We start from the raw sequence: 15,545 nt of genomic DNA, 5'->3' as shown, positions 1-15,545 counted from the left end.
GAAACATAATTAATGGCAAACTTACATACATTTTTCGGCTTAAATGAATGTCTTACAAATTATTTTTTGGGGTAAATATTTTACATTTAGCATGTGCAAAAAGCTGTTTACAATAACTACCACACTGTATTTTATAAGTGCTGATACATCAAGGATGTCAAACATTTACTAAGTATGCATCAATTAATGCACAAATATTGTTTTTTATAAAGAAAGTAAAGCTGAAATTGCATTTAAAATATATCTAAGTTAATTTGTGTCTGATCACTGAACCACTAATGGTTGCTAAGGGAGCAACTTATTCAACACGATGTTGCCAACATAGTGTTAATTACTTTCTCAGTAATGGGTCTCAACAAATGAAAGCATGCTAAGAGACTTTATAAATTATTTTATCCAAAAATTAGTACAAGTTTACAAATAATTTTCTTTCATTCTAAAAAAGTTAGAGAGGACATACTCTATATATTTGTGTACAAGTCTAGTTCAACTGTAAACACTGTCAACCCAGATGAACCACTGCAAAATGCACCAGAGGCTCAGGGTCTATGTTGTCTATTCACTTGTCACTACTTGTCACTCTATACAAACCATAAGATCTGCCAGTAAAGTATAATATGGCAGATATGGGTCTGTCCAGTTAACAGTTGGACTTGACTCACATGCAAGTATATACGGCAAGACACGTTAGACTATTTTTATGTTATAAATCTGGACTCTACTAATAAACAAATATACACAGTTTTATATATTTTGTTCACAAAAAGGACAAAAACATAACATCTATTAAAACATCAAACAGTTCTTTTGTAAACAAATACCCAGTAACTTTGAAAAGTATCAGATGAAATGTCATATCTACTAACAATGTATACTAAACCAATATGAAAAGAAGAGAAATAACTGCAGTAGCAATTATCTTTATAGCATATACTGCAAGGAATCACTAGGTGTATATATATAGTCAGGTTGCTGCACACTCCGGTTGCAATATTTAGCAAAATTTCTAAACATCTCCATGGTATGCAATAGCCAAAAACAATGCAATTTAAATCAAAGCAGTTCCAAGCTCAACCTTGACCTGAATGTTATGCTCACAGCTAACTGCTATTTATATGAAAGTCATTAATAATGTGCATTCCATATCTCTCTCAGCTTACGACTGTTTCATAGTCGGACATCATTTGACTCTCTTATTATGAGAGGATTCAGTTTGTGAAAAAATGCCCTGTTGGTATAACATCCTTAGGATATTGTTTTCTACAGCTACATATATGCACATGTTGAAAAAATAAATAGTACAACCGACACACCACATGGTGGGGGAGATCTCAGACTAGGAATTTAACTTATGTAAGAGTGCCTGCTATAATAACACCATTAGTCCTTATTTTTAAAGCCGATTCCCATTCAAGGCAAATGTATGTATTGGTAATTCATCTGTCACTGACAGCCATATGCAAGTTCATTTCCATGGTTACTGTTGTTGTTGTTGGATTTAACGCCATTTTTCAGCACAAGATAGGCTATACATGGCAGCCAGTATTAATGGTGGAGGAAGAACCGGGAAATCCCCAGAAAGTACCACCAACCCTCTAGAAGCTACTGGCAAGCTTTCTCACATACACAGATTGGCCGAATCCGAGACTCAAACCCATGCAGACAGAGGTGAGATGGCAGTGATCCATAATGGAGAGCACTTCAGACCACTCGGCCACTTGGGGCCCCTCCATGGTTACTAATATTGCAAATGTTTACAGGCACTAAACTACACTAAGTCATGTGTAAACATTGCAGCCTTGACATTTAGTGACCTTACAATTTAAAAAGTGTGCAAGCTGAGCAACAAATGTGTGCATTGCTAAGTTCACAGTGAAGAAATTTATTTCTTCTTCATAAATCTGTTTCCAATAGCATCTGTTTTATGCTGGGGAGTCTCAACCATCTGAATAACTTGCGTAGGACAAGCTAAATACCTTGCAGAATTTTCTGAGTGAATTATTACTGTCTTGTCTGTAATTTGTATACTTCTTTGGGGAAGTACATATAAAATTATAATTAAGCACAAAAACTCTTTAGGTAGGTAAAATCTGTTACATTTTAATAAGAAACAAGTATCTGAACCAAAACAAGGAGGATAAAAAAAAAACAATTTTACTGACAGCATGAAACATTAGATATTAAAAATTATATGTAGTAGTTTTCATTGTAAAGTATCAAATAGTATAATGTGAACAGTTGTACATTATTTACTCACATATCAAGTTCAACTAAAAACATAAATTCTTATCTGCTGTTGCATAATGCGCAAGCAGATCAGGGTCTATACTCTTTGTTCTAGTGATTATTTTAAACAAAATGCATAAACCCAGATCTGCTGATGCAATATGTGATGGTAGATCTGGATCTGTGCAGTTTACAGTTGGACTTGTATGTGAGTATAGGCACTAAGACATGTCTTTCTATTTTTGGTTTCTAAATAAATTTGCACAAGATACAACACATTTTTGTTTTTTTTTTATTTGTATATATTAATATATACCTAGCACAATAATGTTACTGTGGTATAAAAGGCATATAAAATAGATAACGAAAGCCTTTCTGACTATAACTGACAATTATTAATATATAAATTCTCAAACTTGGCATTAATTCTCTCAGTAAAAGCATATATCTTAAATGTAAAAAGCAATATAGATTCAACATCACATAACAAAGACTAGAAGCATATATTTATTTACTTGCACAAAAGATATATATTGTAAATTACATAAAAATTTTTTCATAAGTTCCATTATTTGCTCAGATGCAATATGCAAACTGTATAAGTATGAAAAAAATTTACCTGTCCAAAACAACTTATAAAAATGCTGAGAATCACAATACTACTGGTATTTATTATTCTTTGTTATTGCTGTTTTTGGTTTAATGCCACTTTTCAGCACATGATAGGTAGTGTTTAGGATGAACCCAGAAAATTCCAAGTAAGAACCACCAACTCATGGGACGCTATTGGTAAGCTTTCTCATAAACACACACTGACTGAGTCTGGGACTCAAAATCTAATCAGACAGAGGTGAGAGGTCAGTTATCTGTAAAGGCGAGTGCCTTAGACCAATTAGCCAAATAAGACCCCTTATTGTATTTAGTAAAATTAATGTACCATCTATAGTTGCTTAAAAGTCTATCTGCAAACTGCAACAACCCAGATTTGCAGTCACATAATGAAATGGCAGATCTGGGTTTATGTTTTTTTAAGGAGTAATTAGTTTAACAATGGCAGATCTGGCTTTATGTATTTTTAGGAGTAATTAGTTTAACAATGGCAGATCTGGGTTAATTATTTTTATGAGTAATTAGTTTAACAATGGCAGATCTGGGTTTATGTTTTTTTAGGAGTAATTAATTTAACAATGGCAGATCAGGGTCTATGTTGCTTGTAGTTGGACCAGAATCATAAGCAAGTGTACATAGTACCATGTCTTTTGTTTTCATAACTCTTTTTTATTAATACACAAGGTAATTGCATCAAGTTCTTAATTTTCATATCCAATTATTTATCATCCATGGCATAATGACAAAAATGGGTACAGCTGTTAATTAGAAAAGATGGTATGACAGCACACACAACAAATCCAGCACCTCTCACAAAATACTAAGATAATCTTACTGAAAATATTGCCAATTTTGCATTACTAAGTACTAAAGGAAGAAAAATTAGAGACCATATAAAGTGTTAGTAATGCACAAGTAATTACAAAGACTATATAAAGTGTTAGGAAGGTGTAAGTAATTACCGACACTATATAAAGTATAAGTAAGGCACAAGTAATTACAGAGACTACATAAAGTAAGTGCAAGTAATCTGCTATTGGAATAAGATGGTGGTAAAGCAGAGAAATCCAGGAAAGAAGAAAGGGGGTCATTCACAACCACAGTGGAACTATAATTTTTGTTTTTGCCAATCATTTGTTAGTCAAAGCCATTAATCTAATAAATTTAGCTTTTGATGTTAATACTATGTTAATACTTTAATATATCTATTCAGTGTCTTGAAGATGTAAAAATCTTCCATGAAATGGGTCACTGTGCATGTAACTTATTAAATATGTTTGGTGAAATGATAGTTATAATGCACCAGTTTATACTGATAAAACAATGTTGATCTTTTCAATTTATATCACTAAGAAAGTTATAATCCGGTTCAGCTACCACGGTGTGTCCTTGGGCAAGGCACTTGTGTTGCTGTGCCACAAAACACCAAACCAAAAGCAGCTAGATAAGTCTTGTTAGCAAATTACTGAGCTAAGACATTTTCTTCACATTAATTACTTGTGATTGTGTTGTCAATTACATTGCTGACAATGACAACTTGTGATGGGGTTGGGGGGCGTTAACTCAGTCCTCCACTCAAATCTTAGTAAAATTTGACTGAAAAACAGAAAGAAAACAGAAAGATAGCCATTTTAACCAATCAAAGCACCTGCTTCTCGAAATAAAACCCTGTAAAAACAACAGGCTCTAGGTGGGCCTCACACTGTGCGTCAGGCATACATTTGTCTAAGAGGCAATTCTGGTAGCAAGGTAAGTGTCTTGAGTTGGAAGACACCCACATCAAAACTAATTTCCAGCTATTTGTTAGAACTATGAGTAACTTCAGCAGGACTAGATGGTGAATTGGCAGCGTTCATATGAATCTGAAAGTCTTGGACTCTGCATATCACATGGCAGCTGGGTCATTCTATGATAACATTTTATTAATATAAGAAAGAATATCCATACGTTATGGGAATTAAGTATCATTAGTAGATTTTCCACTTGGTGGCTATTTAAGCTACGCCATCTTCTAAAGCAGTGATTCACAACCTTTTTTTGGCTGCAACCATAAAACATATTTTTCTGAGCCCAATGACTCCGTTTCCACATTTTGATAAATTTCACCACCCTAAAAAATATCCTAGTGACCCTCCACAACCCTACAAAATATCTTCGCAATGCCGATTTGGGTCATGACCCAGGAGTTAGGGAACCACTGTTCTAATGAAGCCATCCTGGACAAACTTTGACACAGCATATTTAAAGTTATAAAAATGCCAAGTTTGACTAAAATTGGCTTGGCCATTATGAAAAAGTTAAAATTGGTTTTTGATACGTTTGCTATGGAAGCCACATCATTGCTAACAGACCACCATGAACAAAATTTTGATAGTGCATGTCCTAAAAAACACTCCCATCAACTTTGATAAATACTGGCATAGGTTTTCCATTTTGGTTAATATAGAAGCCACAGAGTTGTGTATGGGACATACCTGTCAACTCCCATGCTGTGAGAAAAAAAAATCCCAATTTTTGGGATCATTCCATGCCTTCATCCAGATTTCATAATATATCCCGATTTTTGAAGAGAAGTCTTGACATTGCGTCTCTGAATTTTCATTTCTCCTTAAAAAAAAGTCCAACATAAATGGACATACTGTATGCAATCCACAGAAGTAATGTTCTATTTTACCACCTGTTGAATATTGTTGTGACAAAATAATTAACACACTATAAAGAATTTGCTTCTTCACTAAACAGAATGTTAAATTTAGATGTTATTCATGTAAATTTACGATTTTTTTTTACCTGTACAATAATACAAAACTCAGATAACAACTAGAACAAAAAATAAACCACAACAATAAAACTGTTGGTAATTAATTTCAATCCCAGATCACTGTGAATGCTATAGTTCCATATACTGTAGGTCCATTTTCACCAAAGAAACTTAAACAAGTAAATACTGTACTGCATATACAAACGTTAATTACCATCATTAAATTAAAAGAATGAATGAAAATACATCTCACGCAGCTTGTGCCTGCAAAAACCTAATTTAGATTAAACATCTTTTATAGTAAACAATTTTAAGTGCCTTGCAAGCTGACAATAAGGAAATACTGTGGGATACACAATGACAAGAAAATAGTTGCCACATGTACAGTACTGTGAGACTGCATATTTAGGCTCCTTTAGTTGCAACAAAACAGGGCATCCTTTATTTGCCAATCAATTGCTGATGCTTAAATAACACACTGTAGAACATGATTTCTTTGAATTATATTGGAGGGCCAGTCTTTTTCATAACTGCATCAATAAGGATTAATGGTTAATTAGTTACACTGGCTTTCTTGCTGTTTACATAAGTCTAACCTTTAGCTATTGTGCAGTTTGGCAACAGCTGACCAGAATATGAAAATAGGGCATGTTATGGGGGAAAATAAGGCATGTCATAGGGAGAAACAGCACATCCATTGAGAATTTCACGCATAATGGACCTGGAAGATTGGTCAAACTCGAGTGAAAATGAGGCTTAAAAAATGCTAAGACACCCCACCCCCCCAAGTCTATGTCTCAATCTCCCAATTTTTTTATTCAACCTCCCTACTTGGCTTTTGAAAATTTGACAGGTATGTATGAGAACCACCCTGAATATATATGGACTGATTACATGAGAGATAATGCATACCAACTGCTGGACCATATTGTAAGCCCAATTGACCTAATGGCCAGGTACAGGCACGTAGCTGCCTATAAGTAGATATGCATCTGTGTACAAAAATTTTGACAAGAAAAAAACATGCATTTCAAACCAATTATTTTCATTACTTCTTAGTACTGCAATCAACCTTGATATGAAAAAAGTCACTTCATGATTGCATGACCAATCTTTACATTGAAAACATGCAACCACCCTGAATCCCATTAGCAGGAGCGAGTAACCCCCTCCATCTCTCGTCACTAATGGTGAGGGAAATGCCTGCATCATTTTATACTTGCATATGACAAAAAAAGTCTAGCTATGCAACTGAGGTAAGCCAATGTCCATTCTTGAACTGAAAATGTTGGAGCAACTCAACTCCATTTGAAGAAAGTGTAAGGTGTAATTGTTTAAATATAGGAACAAGTAAACAAAGAGATAAAGGTCAGGCTTGGAAACATTATGCATTATTTTCATGAATTCTGTTGAATTTTGGTACCACACTTGAGAAATTAGTGTGAATTCCTGCACATCCTAAAATAGTCCCTGTGAGCTAACAATTCTGCTTCTGCCACTGCACAATGGATACCACCAAATTCGTGCTAAGGTGCTTAATGGATGTATGACCATTTTATATGCATATCTTCCCATTTGTTTGTACTCACTACCAATTTTAAAAATAAAATGTATCAAGGATATAATAGATGTACAAACAGTCATTTCATTCATCAGTTTATAATTGTTAAGCTGATTGTTGCCAGTGGGTCCCAAACAATGTCAACTGTTGGCATTTTAAATCAAACAGGAGTTTATTTAGTAACATGATTGCCATAGTTGCAAGGGTGAGTCTATGTTTTTAAGCAACAGATGTAATGTAGTTCCCCATATTTGCAAGGGTGAGTCTATGTTTTTAAGCAACAGATGTGATGTAGTTCACCATATTTGATAACTGCAGTAATTTCATAAATTCACATCGTTCTGAACACATGATTACATTAGTTTGTCCTTTTTATTTATTCAATTTTTTGGAAATATTTAAAGCAAACATTCCAGCTATTAGACACAGATGACATAGATTTTATTGAAATGGTCTGTTTAAGAAACAAGAAAATGACAGTGATCAGTCAGTGTGCTTGTTTACATCGAGAGCTTCCATCTGGTTTGAAACACCAAAAAGTTGACAGCGTTAGAGTCCCCATGGAGACAATCAGGCTAGAAATTATAAACTGATGAATGAAATGATTAATTTTGTGCATTTTTTATATCCTTGATGATTTTTATTTTTAAAATCGATAAGGGGGTACAAACAAATGGCAAGGTGTGCAAATACTACAATTTGTAAGGTGAATTTAAAAAAACATATTAATATATAAAACTAGACATTATTAGTACATAACCGACAAACTCATTCATATGTGAAACTAATCTACACTGACTAGATACCAATTAAGCAGCAAACTTTGTAATTAGAAGCATGATACAATAATAATATAAAAAATATTTTAGAGCACATGCTGGGCACACATAAATCATTCCTATACATAAAAAGTATTCTTACACACACACACACACACACACACACACACAGAGAATGAGATAAATGCCAGATTGCAAAATATTTAAAAAGAGAAATGGGAATGCAAATCAAGAGTACAAATATTACACAAATTTGGGAAACTGAACAAGGAAAATAAAGTGAACAAATCTATTTATAGTCACTTCATAAATATTCACGCAAGAGGAAATCAGTTATAAATCCATACTGTATTCCTTCTGACACTTTCATGTCACTGTCCTGCATGCTTTCCAGGTAGGTGCATCTTACTTTAAACATATTTTTGTATCTAAACAATCTGGTATCGTTTTTATGTAAACAATATTGTTAATAAAGTGAGATATAAACAATTTCTTTATATCCATATACAATACCTATGCACAATAACACATCTGTAAGACTGACCTAGCGATGAAACGTGCACTGCAGTCCAAGATCATTGTTAATCTCAAACAAATTGGACAGCAAAACCAGTCACAAAACAATCATTATTTCAAACAAACTGGACAGCAAAACCACACACAAAACAATCATGTTCAATTTTTGCAAAACTGACCATATTACAGAAATCCACTCAATACAATAAGGAATAAAACAATAAAGTAGGGATATATTACTCAATTCTGATGAATTATATATATAATATACACGCACAATGACTTTAAATGACTTTACATGCGGAATCTCCCAACTCTGAACACTTTGGTTGTCCATGAGGGTAATCTCAATAAATGCACAAGTCCCATTAGTAGCATCGTAGCATTATCCTGTATGCTGGAAACAATGTCTAAAAATGTGAGATATTCAACAGAATCTTCATAAATTGCTGAAAATGCGAGATTCTTAAACAACTTACAATAATATACTCACTTACAAGTTGTGTCCAACTACAAACTGCATAGACCCAAATTATGAGTGATCAGAAGAACAAATACTGACCCTAATCTGCCAATGCATTATGTGATGGCAGATCAACATCTATGTTGTTTGCTGTTGGACTTCATTAATAAGTGAGAATACGAAGTGTGCAAACCAGTCTGTTTTCCTCAAAGTGTCTTAATTCTTGACTACAAAACAAAAAGATCACTGTGATTGCACAATACTTTCAAGAAGACATGCAGTAAGTGTCCCATGTCAAAGAAAGAACACACAACCGATATCCTCAATTTCAAAATTTCTCAAAACTTGAGTCTTGACATGAAATATGAAGAGCAGCTCATTTTCAAAACGGTCTAATTTTGTTTCAATCAATACACTTTCCAGGGCTGATAAATATTTAAAAAAATTTTTTTTAAATTATGGGGATGGGGTGACATATTTATGTATTCACAGTGGTTTTTTTTTGAATATTTACTGAAGTTCCTTTCAGGTTTAAGTATGGAATTCATTTGCCTAAAATACGATTTAAATTCGCATAATATAGTGATGAATTTAAGTATTTCTTTCCTAAAATGGATTTATCAGAAGCAGGTAAAAATTAAAAGCCTAAGTGTATTACTGGTAAACCACATTCAAATGCTGATTACTGTAGCACAATCATGTAACATGCCTTATATCTCCACAGCACACACCCAATATATTCTCTTCTCATCGTCAGAGTTTTGTTTCCGTTCCCATCTTCCAAAAATGGAAATAATTATAATGTAATTTCCTAATCAATACACCTTTGAATGGAAGTGATTTCCTAATCAATACACTTTTCATTTCATTTTTCTTCCTAAGATGCAGTCATCCTCAGCATCAAGAATAAACATCGATGCTGATATTACATCGTGGTGTCCGCCAGATTGGAGGGCTTGCTTGCTGAGTTGCGGACTTCTTCATTCTCCTCTTCATATGCATGTAGTGTCACAAATCTTGTGTCCCGCAGATGGGTGATATTTGCACTGATGTTGATCAGGAAATGAATCTGTACAAAAAGATTAACAGTATATTTCAGATACATATAAGAATATTGCAAGAGGGAAACAAAAAGGCATTAATCAACTGACTTAATATCTTCCAATAAATATGTTCCAATGCAGCAGCTAAATATTAATCTTATTATCAACAAGTAAATGGCTGTAATAATTCTTTCATCTGGCTGTCAAAATAATGATTACTGCAGAGAAAAGATCATGCTCTTTATCTGCTGTGCAATAATAATAATAATAATAATAATAATAATAATAATAAATCAGTATGGCATAACTGATGTAACATTACATATTAATTCTATCTGACTAGTGATAAATGTTTGCATAATGTTTAACAAAGGACCTTGTATTTGGTTATATTTCAAAATTCAAAACACTTTCATTTTTTTGTTCAGTTTATTAAATAAGACAATCACATTTCATCAAGTAGTAACAATTGGGTTGGAATGTAACTGATTTTACTACATGCAGTAGAGAAAAATGCACAATTTTATTTCTACTTGATTTGTTTTTGCCAGTTTTAATGTTATTACCCACACTGTAATCCATGAGTTTGAGTGGTAAATTTTATTATCATTATGAAAAAGAGAATTTTAAAAAAAATACATACATCTGAATTGTTTTCTTGTTTATAACTTTAGTCTGATTTATAGATACTTGGATACTGTAAGGCTCATGAACAATCAACCACAAGAATGTATCTGAGACATGGCTGTTTCATTTTTAGGAGTAATTAAAATAATACACGATGCAAATACCTTCAATCAGCCATCTTACAAAAAAAAATACTAGCAAAGCAAGTCATCAAACTGATTTGACCAAAATGAAGACAATATCAGCAGCAAATTTCCATATTTTGTGTGTAAAATGATTGAACTTAAAAGAGATATTTTCCATTATACCAAAAATATTATATTTGTACTCAAGGCCACACTGTATTAGAAGATGTATGGTTACACTTTTAGGTTACACAGTAAAAAGCTTATCTCATGTTAAAGCAAAATCTTCACCAAGCGAAGTGAATTATAAATGTTTCCAAATTATGCATATATATATATATATATATATATATATATATATATATTGCTGAATTTAAAAAGTTTAACCAATTATTTCAAGACATCTTTGGAAAATGTATCACTTGTAAAATGATAGAAGAACTCAAAATCGCAATTGATATTTCCACAAACAGGTCACATGTTGCCAGTATTTGAGTGTTATATTCAAGCCCTGAATTAAACTGACATCAGTAATCAAGTAAAATTTACTATACACTATCAAAAATTATAATCCTTTTTTGCTAGGACTTGCCAAAGATAGAAATTATTCTAATCATTGGCTGAATTTCATATGAAATGACCATTCATGCATCAATACTCAATCAGCAAAGTTTAAAAACATAAGTGTACTCTTAAACAGTGCACTGGAAATAATAATTCCTTTTTAACAAATAATGTTATGTAATCTGACAATTGTCTTCAATGTCTAATACACTGTTTTTATTATAAGATACAGTAACTAAGTGTTAGTTATGTGTTTTAGTCAAGAATTTTAAATAATAATACCTACAGATTGTTCATGCAATTTTCAAAATGATTGCTTCAAATTATACTAATTTTCTTTCAAACCAAAAATTTTCACAAAAAAAATTGATAACCGATAATTTGTTCCCACTCCATTCTGACATCCCTCCCCATACTGATTCCAACTTCAGTTTATATCCTTCTTTTTGTATTGTATAAGTACCTCCCTGTTGAACAAACTAGTTTTTTTTACTATATACTGGCTGAAAAAGCATTTCTTATGGGGTTTTTTAAAGCTGTAATCTATTTATGAACAAATTGCTGGCAGATCTAGACATTTGGAGTTTGTTAAGAGTGAACAGTAGAGCAAACAACAAAGACTCTAATTTGCCAGTGCATTTTGCAAGAGCAGATCAGGGTCTATATTGTTTGCAGACTTGCCTTGCATGCAAGTATATAGAAAATATGGTTTGTTTGCAATTATTATCAGCCAAAAATGAATAAAGACTGCACATGATTTCACCATGTACTGTATGGCTAAATACCATTTTGGAGGTACTGTCATGCCTTGATGGAAAGGAAGTCATTCTTTATGATATTAAAAGAATAAACTGGTAATCAAAATAAATCTTTAATACATTTCCTCCTTTTTTCATCAATGACCAACAAACTCATCTCCTGATGTTTTTTCTTTGAGAATTGTTGATAAAATGGACGAAAATTAAGGATAAAATGAATGTCAATAAATAAAGTATCACACATGTAGCTGCTTACATCAGAAAATAATTAATGTCATTGTTGTATGGGTTTAACATCATTTTTCAGCCTATGACAGGATATGCTATATATAATGACCAGTATAACTGGTGGAGGAATAACCTGAGAAAATACAAGGAAAACCTACCAACCCACAGGAAGCTACTGGCAAGCTCTCTCACATACTCATATTCGCTGAACATGAGACAGACAGACCCATGCAGACAGAGGTGAGAAAACAGTGACTGGTAAAGGCATGCACTTTAGATTACCTGGCCAAAATGAAAGTAAAACTGAAATTCAAAGAACAAAAAAACGATGATGCTACTGAAGAAACACAACTGACATATTGCCAAGTGAGGTACAGTCACACCTACTTCAGAGTAACAAATGTTACATCTGGTACACCTAACCAACAGATATGTGAACCATGACAAGAAACTGTCTCCCTACATTTACCAGAAGACACAAAAAAACACACTTGAAAGGTATTGGAATCATGTAAAACTCCAGACAGTAAGTAAGTAAATATTGTAGCAAAAGGCAACTTTGAGAATGTAAAATGTTTTAAGCAAGATGGAATGGTGATTCAGCTATTGGCCAAGCACAGTAATAAGTGAGAAACTACATTCCATCAACTTGGTTGCTGAACAGTATAAAGAGAATTATGACTATCACTGTTTTTGCATGGCAGGGTGCATTCAATATTTGTTTACCTTCTTAGCATTTTTTGCATAGTATTACATGTCTCTTCCTATTGTTTACACTACTCCTTGCTGTTTTTGTTTTGTTTGTAATATATATTATGACAGATGTGTGAACCTAGCTTGGTAATGTCCCAAGTTGTTTATTCTGATGTATCATATCACTGGAGAAGCGGTGGGGTGGGGTGGCAGGTGTCAGAAAATATTGGTTAAGTATTCATTGTAATGAAGGATGTAAAACTGTATACTTTAATTAATGGTTCAATAAGTCCAGTCAAATTACAATGAATAAAGATCCTGATCTGCCATAGCATAATGTACCTGCAGATCTGGGTCTATCTTGTTTATTCTACTGATTACTCATACCAAACTGCACAGATCCAGATCTGCTGGTGCATTATGTGACAGCAGATCTGGGTCTGTGCAGTTTGCAGTTGGACTCGACTTATAAGTGAGAATGGTAAGATTTTTTAAAAAAAGGATAGACTGAAAGCAGATGTTCAGTGATGACAAGTTGTATCAATATTTTAAACTTTACAGTGCAATGTATGAATTACAGATATGCTCAAAATTTTTGTTCCATCTCTTTTATGTTCTTTTGTCTCTTGATTTTTTTTAATTTCTTTATATCCATAAGCATAAGCAGAGAAGACAAATGAATACCTACCAAACTGGCTGCTATGAGAACCGCCGATGCATAGGCAATAATGTAGGATATCAGGAGTTCCCTCCCCTGAAATTTTAAAACCATACAACTTGTATCAGTGCATAGATCGTCTCTAGCTGACATTTCTTTTTAGATCAATACCTTTAAAATTCCCTGTGTTAGTTAATTATTCATAAGAATTTCAGTTTTAGGTAAATACATAATCCAGGTTTTACATTAAATTTTAGTTTTGATGATTATATATACAAGGGCTCAGACAAATGAAGCTTAGCAAACAATCTGCCATATATATATATATATATATATATATATATATATATATATATATATATATATATATATATATAGTTCTCAAATTATTTCCTTCCTAAATGATTGATCTGAATACCATCAGTTAGATATTTTTATTCATTGATAATGATTCCCAGAATAAGTGATACTGATGAAGGTCAAGAACAACCATAACCGGTGCTTTTGAAGCATCATTCTATTGTGCAAGACATACCAAAAGATATTTTTGTATAAACATAAGTAAAACATGATTGCCAATAAAGTCAAAGTTAACAAATTATCTTGCAATCACAGGACCTAGCAATAAAATAATTAAATCAATTACCTGGTACAATTGCTTTACATATAATTAGAAATTAATAATAGGTCTAAGTCTTTTCAAGATCACGCACCTGGCTGACATCTGCCTAACAGCCAAATGAAGTCTGGGACACTATGAAGCTGTCTGTTTAGATCACTGTTGTTTTGGGTTTAATGCCATTTTTCAGCATATGATAGGCTATACATGGTGGCAAGGATAACTGATGGAGGAAGAACCTCGGGGAAAGCCCAGTAAGAACCACTAACCTTGCTACTAACAAGCTTTCTCACATACCCATGTTGGCTGATCCCAAGACTTGAACCCACATGGATAGAGGTGTGATGCAGAGATCATTAAAGACGAGCATTTACACTACCTGGCCTCCAGGGACCCAGTTTAAATTATTACTAATGCTGTTAATTGCATATGTTATTAAAACAAGTGTTTCAGAATTTCTCCATTTCTGTAATTTTGTCAATAACTGATGGCATATCAGCATTGTTTGTCCAGTATTAAAAGACCCCAATGCCAGGATGCTTTGTGTCTAAATGGTCAAAATCTGTTTGGCAGTGGGGTTTTTTTTATAGATAAGGTTATGTTGTTGTTATAGGGTTTAACGCCATTTTCAGCACAAGATAGGCTCTATACATGGTGGCCAATATCAATGGTGGAGGAAGAACCCGGGAAAAAACCCCGAAAGAACCCACTGACCCATGAGAAGCTACCGGCAAGCTTTCTCACATATCCACACTGGCCGAGCCCGAGACTCAAACCCACACAGACAGAGGTGAGATGGCAGTGATCCGTGATGGATAGTGCTTTAGACCACTCGGCCACTCGGGGCCCCTAGATAAGGTTATCTAAATATTGTTATACTTTTAGAGGTGGTTGTTTCTATCAAATTTAATCAACTATTGTTTAGCATTTTTTTCACATGTCTTCATTTAAATGGTTTCTGCTAGCTTCTGTAATGTTCAGCATATGTGATGGTAGTATGTCATCATTTGTGCAAATTTTTTAAGTCCTTCATTCCAGGATGATCTGTGTCAAATTTGGTTAAAACTGGTCTTGTGCTTTTTTGAGAAGTTTAAAATAGTGATTGCTGATGGATGCAAAGGCTATACCACAAGCTTGCCTGGCATTACAGCCAGGTGAACTACAATGAAAACTTCTGTTGAATCCATCTCACCTTATCTGTAAATGCTGTAAAGTCATGTTCACACAATTCTCTGAATGAAAAACCTGAAGGTATAAGAATAACACGGTTACTTACTAAGCAAGCCAATGTGTCTAAACTAATTTCTAAAACAAA

General features: G+C 33.4%; 1 protein-coding gene across 4 annotated transcripts in view; it reads right to left on the bottom strand.

Moving 5' to 3' along the window:
• Positions 1-376: 376 nt before the first annotated feature.
• The window catches only part of LOC149798377 (proteolipid protein DM beta-like), a 220,189-nt gene continuing 205,020 nt past the window's right edge, over positions 377-15,545 (bottom strand). For all 4 annotated transcript variants that reach the window (XM_089963553.1, XM_089963551.1, XM_089963552.1 and 1 more), the window contains exons 5-7: positions 15,423-15,475; positions 13,642-13,707; positions 377-9,984 (exon numbers count right to left, since the gene is read on the bottom strand). In XM_089963553.1, coding sequence (XP_089819679.1) covers positions 9,841-9,984; positions 13,642-13,707; positions 15,423-15,475 — 263 coding nt within the window. In that variant the 3' untranslated portion in view covers positions 377-9,840. The remainder of the gene's footprint in view (positions 9,985-13,641; positions 13,708-15,422; positions 15,476-15,545) is intronic.

This window comes from Sinohyriopsis cumingii, chromosome 6 (genome assembly GCF_028554795.1).
Source record: "Sinohyriopsis cumingii isolate HCF-2022 chromosome 6, ASM2855479v2, whole genome shotgun sequence".
Classification (NCBI taxonomy): domain Eukaryota; kingdom Metazoa; phylum Mollusca; class Bivalvia; order Unionida; family Unionidae; genus Sinohyriopsis; species Sinohyriopsis cumingii.
The sequence above is the reverse complement of the archived record's forward strand: the minus strand, read 5'-3'. Positions and strand labels throughout refer to the sequence as shown.